Source organism: Otolemur garnettii, unplaced genomic scaffold, assembly GCF_000181295.1.
Source record: "Otolemur garnettii isolate 467f Iridium unplaced genomic scaffold, OtoGar3 scaffold00038, whole genome shotgun sequence".
NCBI classification, from domain to species: domain Eukaryota; kingdom Metazoa; phylum Chordata; class Mammalia; order Primates; family Galagidae; genus Otolemur; species Otolemur garnettii.
Window position 1 is genome coordinate 4285862 of NW_003852433.1, and position 7192 is coordinate 4293053.

Genomic DNA, 7192 nt, shown 5'->3' on the forward strand with positions numbered 1-7192 from the left:
CACAATGCCTGGCCATTTTTTGGTTGCAGCCATCATTGTTGTTTGGCGGGCCCGGGCTGGGGATTCGAACCCGCCACCTTAGGTGTATGTGGCTGGCGTCTTAGCCGCTTGAGCCACAGGCGCTGAGCCAACACTGGCCATTTTTTTGTTATAGTTGTCATTGTTTAGCAGCCCTGGGCTGGGTTCAAACCCACCAGCCCTGCTGCATATGGCTAGCCCCTAACCACTGAGCTATGGGTACCAAGCCCTTTTTTAAGTTTTTGAGACAGGTTCTTACTCTGTTACTCCAAATCCCAGGCTCAAGTGATCCTCCTGCTTCAATGTCCTGAATAGCTGGGACTACAGGCATGTGTCACCATGCCCAGCTAAGCAACTGATTATTTTTGAAATTAGATGTGTAGGTAGGTTACACAGTCCACCAATATCATTTAAGGAAAGAAGGACATTGTAAAATGTCTACCCTGACAAAGTGGCTCTGGATCTGACAGCACTAAGAATCACTGCTCCTACCATACAGGTCCTCTGCTGTTTCCCTAATAGAGGGTCTGAGCGCTCTAGGCCTTGTCACAGGCTATTCCCTTGGCCTTCCCTCTCCTGACTTGTTCTATAGGTCTGCACTCCTAAGACCCCACCTTGGGGAAGTCTTCCTGGACCCTCTGCCAAATCAGACTTCCCTTGCTTCCTTGGTACTCCCAGGGCCCCCAGCTTCCCTCATTAGCACTGTCCTGAGCTGGTTCACAGGACGAGAACATACATATCAGTCTATAACCTCTCTGCTCTTGCCTAGAGAGAAGTCAAGTAACTTACTGCTTTGGGGGCCACGTATGATCCTGACAGGGTGCCCACACCACTGGTCAGGTCGAAGAGGTCACTTAGGCCACTGCTGATCGGTGCTCCTAGGCTGGCTGGCACTGCTGCTGAGGGTGCCACAAAGTTGGGGCCCCCAATCTGGAAAAAAAGAGAAAGGGTCAGAAGCAGGCATCAGAGGCACGGGATGAGCAGAGCTACTGGCTTTCCAGAAAACAGTGGGGGTCTCGGGTGGGACAGCCTCCATATTAATTCTATGTTGCAGAAGGGAGACAGTGAGAAGGGTAGAGAAGAGAGGGTGGAAAGCCCTCTTATGCACTGGAAGCCAGAAGCCTTATGGGTGACCTCTGGGAAAGGGCTGGGGGCACTCCTAAACTAACATTCCACCCATGGATAAAAGAGGGACTCTAAGACATGCGAGGTGGGGAAGTACTAACAGATGAGAGCCTTTCGTCTAGTATGTCAGAGACGGTCTTGGGGACTGAAGAGGACTGGTGATCCTCAGGGATGACAAGGCAACCTATCATGGGGTCGCAAAGACAGGGCAAAGAACTCATGGATATGGGGCCCAGGGCTGTCGGATGCCAAATGGTCAATGCAGAGGCTGCCAGGACACTGGACCAAGGGCTGCAGCATAGCAAGGAGGGACTGCTCTGACTTCATCCACCCGTGGGACACTGGGCCAGCACTCTTGGAAGGGGCAGGGATGAAGGCTTGGTGACACAAGGGTTGAACCATACCCCTTCAGGCTCATCCCCCATCTCCAAGCAGAAGCAGGCAGGATGAAGAGAACAGGCAGCAACATGCAGAGAGAAAAGCCAGGAAAGATGATACAGAGAGACAAGAAAGAGAAAGGGAAAGAGGGAAATGATTAGTCAACTGTTTCTCTGTCCATAAGAAGTTTGGTATAAGGCTGTGCCGCAGCCTACAAGAGGCCTAGACCCCCATGTCTGTGAAAGTCACTACCACAAAGCTTCATCCCGCCACCCTCATATCCTATACCACAATCCTTCCTACCCTTCCCCTGGCACTGGTTGCTAGCCACCTACCCTTGTGAGGCAACTTTGGGGACCTATGCCAAGCATAGCCCCATGAAAGGGGCAGCTGCCCCTTTTACCTGGCCCTACCAGCTGTCTAAAGAAGCCCCAGGGCAATACCAGTCAAGTCTCACCACTCTCCTCTCTTTAGGGGAAGAGGGAATTCTGTCCCTGACCTCCCATGGCCCTTTCCCAGATAGCCCTGGCTGGGTTGCTCTCCCCATGCAGGTAAGTAGACATGTCTGGTTCCTGAAGGCCAGAACATCCCAGTCTCACCAGGCAGAGATGATTGTGGGTAGAGCCAGAATCAGAGGAAAAAGCTAGGATTGGCCCTCCACTGCCCTAGGTCTGCTGGGGCTCAAAGGTCTAATAAGGGAGTTGAATCCTGTCTGTGCTACTCAGTAGCTATGCTGTCTTGCAGGAAAATTGTCTAATCTCTTTAAGCCCAAGTTTTTATTTTTTTGCAGTTTTTGGCCAGGGTCGGGTTTGAACCTGCCACCTCTGGTAATATGGGGCTGGCGCCCTATTCCTTTGAGCCACAGGTGCCACCCTAAGCCAAAGTTTTGTTATCTATAAGTAAGAAGCTACAAAATCATTGTTATGGGCATATGGTAAGGACTCAACATAATACACCCAAGGCACTTGGCTAGTGCCTGGCACAGAGGGGCATTCAATGATTGCTCCTCTCAAGATCATTACCAACATCATGCAGAAGCGGCCTAGGACATACCAGGCTGTCAAGACCACCGCCAAGAAGGTCCACAGCTCCCATCTGTACTGAGGTGGTGGCCAGGGGTGGACCGCTTACTGGGGGACCAAGGTCCAGGTTGAGAAGATCGCCTAGCAGGTCACCCTGGGTGGGGATGACATCTGGCTGCTCACCAGGGGGTACTCCTGCAGGGGCTGTCTCAGGGCTCTCTGTGCTCTCACTCCTGCCAGGACATGGAAGGGAGAGAGTCAGCAGGCCAGTAGGGTAGGAGTATTAGGATGTTTCAGGGAGGTCAAAGACTTTAGTCTCCACAATCCTCTCCTCACAGTCCCCAAAAGCAGCCCATGACCCCACGTCTGATCCATGCTGAGGGTCTCCATGGGGATGAAGAAAGGGAGAAGGCTTATCTCTTTCTATCCCTGGATCCTAGTCCCCAGGGAATGTGCCTCCATGACAAATTAGCCACTTGGGAGCAGCAAAGGAGGCAAGAACAGGGCTCAGAAGTGGGCCTGAATTCTAGCTCCGCTAGCTGTGGAACCCCAGACCAGACATTCAGACTCTCTGTGTCCATTGGCCCCATCTGTCAAATGGGGACATGTTCTTTCAGAGCTGCTGTAAGGATCAAATGAAGTCATCTAGCAAACACCTTGTGTGTAGTAAGCATTTGATAAAGGTTGCTAGAGTCATAGTTTTCCTTAGACTCAGGGCTTGCCAGGGGACATCACATCAGGGCTTAGAGGGAAACAGGTGCAGATGCTCAGGCCAGGACTGGCCAGTTTCACTCACGAGGCAGTGCGGGGTGGCAGGCTCTTGTGTACAACGCCACGGCCCCCCTCCACAAAGGCACTGGGTGGCTTATGGTAGACGGATGCCAGTGTGCCTATGTAGCAGATGAGCTCATCTAGTAGTGTGGGCTCAATGAGGTCTGTCTCTTCAGAGATGAGGGGCTTCTCAGCCAACACCACCTCCTTGGCGGCCACTGGGTCCGTGGAGAGCAGGCGCCAGTAGATGTAGCCGCGATCCCGCAAGTCTGGGTTATCTGAGTCCTTAAGAGGGGAAGGGGAGGGGTGATGAGAATCCCATGAAACTTAGAGTAGAGCAACCAGGTGATAGGGAAGAGAGGAGATCCTCCCATAATCCTATGATCTAGGTGTGGTCATAGGCCTGGCTGACAATAGCAATATTCACTCCATAAGCCTGTTCCTAAACCACTTAAATGGACATGTCCCAGAGCTGGGACTCATTCCCCATGGTATTCTACCATTCATTCCTGCTCCTCTCTCCATTCCTTTTTTCTTTTTTTATTGAATGGTAACTGTGTACATTGATGCACTTTGGGGGTACATAGCCTTCATGTAACTTTCTTAGTTATTGTGTTAAAACATTCATATTCTACTCATAAAAAGATTCACTTGTACCCTTGTAAGATGAACCACAGAAGTGAACCCTTGAATCCCTCTCCCTCCACCCTCTCCCCCCCTCCCCGTATCCTTAGGTTGTTATCCTCTCTCCATTCCTGACTGCCCCCAGTGGCCTGCTCTGCCTGACCACATGAACCCTCTGCTTCCCACAAACTTCACCCTCCTTTCTTACCTCATCTGTGTCAACTTTACCACTAATCCCACTGCATTTTTATTTCTATGACTCCAAGCTCCCTGAAGGCAGGGAACTTCATTTACTCTAAGGCCAAATCACCAAAGATGCCAATCTTAGGGGTAGGACTAGCTTTAACATCTGGATTCTGGGACCAAAGTTCCCCCTGAAGGAGTGAAGCCTTCACCAGACACAGTAGGGAGTTAGAGCACCCACCTGAGTGGCCAAACTGAGGACCTGCTGCACGAGCTCCTGGGTCTCTGTTGGCTTCTTCAGAAAGAGTTTCACGATGGCTGTCAGCAGCTGCAGCTGGACCTGCAGGGAGACAGACAAGTGCTGAGGAGGAAAAGTGCTGGCTTTACATGGAGGTAGAGGGAGGATAGCCTTCAAATGAAGGCTTGAAGAGGAAAAGGATGTTCAAAGTCCCTGGAAGCCAAGAATAGCTCCTCTAGGTTTGGGGTTGGCCATGGCACACAGGCTAAGGCCAGGAGGGAGTGCTGCTGCTTCTGGATGGCCCAGCCCTTGGCATTACTCCATCAGAAAGGAGCAGACCCAGGCAGGCTAGGGGCTGATGCCTAGTCTTAGCAGTGATCAGAGCTTTAAGCCCCACTGCACCATGCATGCTCTCATGTACATGCTTCATCTTTTTTTTTTTTTGTAGGGACAGAGTCTCATTCTATCACCCTTGGTAGAGTGCCATGGCGTCACATAGCTCACAGCAACCTCCAAGTCCTGGGCTTAGGCGATTCTCTTGCTTCAGCCTCCCGAGTAGCTGGGAATACAGGTGCCCACCAAAATGCCCAGCTATCTTTTTACTGCAGTTTGGCCTGGGCCAGATTTGAACCCGCCATCCTCAGTATGTGGGGCTGGCGCCCTACCCACTGAGACACAGGCACCACCCATGTGCATGCTTCTTAATGGGACCATCTGTTAATGATAATAATGCCATCAGGGCTCTGAGGGACAAGCCAGCGTATCCCTGAGAAACTACACATCTTCTGGAGGGTGGGAACCACCTGTTCATATGGACATGTCTCTTGCCCTCTGAGCCTGGCCAATACTCCCTCACCCTTGAGCTCTCATGGTACTAACCTATCCCATGCTTCTGTAGCCTCCTCCACCCACTGTCTTCATCGACACTCCCAGCTGCTGGCTGTCCCCAGGCAGTGGTTCCTTGTGGGCCAGAAGCCCACAGGCTGTGCCAGGGACAGGTCTAAGTCAGGAGGATGAGGGTGTGTCCTGGGCCTGTCCAACAGGAGGACTCTTGTGCTAACAGGGGGAGGCAGAGGGGAGGGGATATGTTCTGTTTTCTGTGGTTATGCAATCTGGAGTCCTTGTAATTGGGTCACATATGGGCCAATGGCAAGGGAGCAATAGCAATGCCTATTTCCAAGGCAAGGACAACCTAGGATCTGGCTTCCAGACCATGTTCTACTCTCTGGGTGAGGACAACTGTGGGAAGTATTTACTCCTAGTCTATGAAGGAGAGGTGAAGCCTCTTTTAGGCTTTTAAAGTGGCAATTTATGGCTGGGTGTGGCAGTTCATGCCTGTAATCCTAGCACTCTGGGAGGCGCGTGGATCACTTGAGCTCAGGTGTTTGAGGTTGCTGTGAACTATGATGCCATGGCATTTCACCCAGGGCAACAGAGTGAAACTCTGTCTTCAAAAACAACAACACTCCCCAAAATGGCAACTTATGGCAGCTTGCTTGGAGCCAGAGACAAACAGCCCCTCATTTGAACTCTGATCCTATCACTTCCAATAGGAGTGATCCTAGACAAGTCATTTAACTCCTCTGATTGGTTTCCTCATCTATACAATGGGAATAACACTTCATAGGGTTAATGTGAGGAGTCAAGGAGAAAACATGTGAAAGGGCTACTGTGTATTCTGCTCATTTCACAACGGCTATCATCATGGCAGTCATCACCATTACCATTATACAGGAACTCTTTACAAGTTCTCCCCAACCCAGTAGTGGGCTGCCTGGAATTACTCATCACTGTCAGATTCGCTGTGCTCCCCCTCAGGTGTGCCTCAGGTTCTACTGCCATAGGGTGCTCTAGCTACAAGCCCAGAGCCCCGCCTCAGCAACCTGCCCAGCTCCCCCAACATGCTAATGTTAGTCTGCACACACAGGGCAGCTCTCCTGCAATGACACCACTGTCCCTGCCATCCAGACAGGATGGGACAGTAAGACAGGGCAAGACAAAGACAGGGCTGATACACTACCTGGCCAAGACTTTCTGAGCGCTCTGCCCCTAGATAGTGAGGCCCAGGAGCTAAGGATGAGCAGGTTCCAGGAGACAATCTAAAACGAGCTCCAAATTGTCAAGCACAAAACTAGCATTAAATAAGCCAATTAACTGGGCAGCACCTGTGGCTCAAAGGAGTAGGGTGCTGGTCCCATATACCGGAGGTGGTGGGTTCAAACCCAGCCCCAGCCGAAAACTGCTTTAAAAAAAAGGCTACTTAATTAAACCCCTGACCACGACCCAGCTATTTTCTACTGCGCTCTGGAGTGGGCACTTTATATACAGTTCTAACAATCTTTGCAGTAACCCTGTATTGGAGCCAAGACAGGTTTAGCAAGTTTAAGTTTAAATGCTCCAGGCCACACACCAAGGGAGAACCCTGGATTCAAACCTTCAAAGCCTGTTTTTTTTTCAAGACACTAGGTTTCTAGCTCAATTCTCCCTGTCTAGCTTCTCTCATCCTGGCTCCTCCCGCAGACTTAGCTGAGTGGGAAGAGGCCACAAAAGATTGACTCTAATATATGTGCAGAAACATACCCCTACAGGACATCCTCTGCAGTAACCTAAGCAGGACTTGATTGCAGGGACAGATACCATCAGAGACTGGGCTTTGCTTCTTAGAGATAAGAAAGAAGAGTCTAGTGTTAGAAGTGAAGGCAGCCTGGAGGTAGGTGCAGTGGGAATTATTACTACAGTTTTTTTTTTTGAGACGGAGCCTCAAGCTGTCCCCCTGGGTAGAGTGCCATGGCATCACGCTCACAGCAACCTCCAACTCCTGGGCTCAAGCGAG

At 50.9% G+C, this 7192-nt stretch overlaps 1 protein-coding gene across 2 annotated transcripts in view; it reads right to left on the reverse strand.

The window, feature by feature from the left end:
- AP1B1 (adaptor related protein complex 1 beta 1 subunit) overlaps positions 1–7192 on the reverse strand; it is an 81764-nt gene that overhangs the window by 11681 nt on the left and 62891 nt on the right. For both annotated transcript variants that reach the window (XM_012805273.2, XM_012805272.2), the window contains exons 12-15: positions 4363–4461; positions 3340–3599; positions 2575–2776; positions 808–948 (exon numbers count right to left, since the gene is read on the reverse strand). In XM_012805273.2, the coding sequence (XP_012660727.1) occupies positions 808–948; positions 2575–2776; positions 3340–3599; positions 4363–4461 (702 nt within the window). The remainder of the gene's footprint in view (positions 1–807; positions 949–2574; positions 2777–3339; positions 3600–4362; positions 4462–7192) is intronic.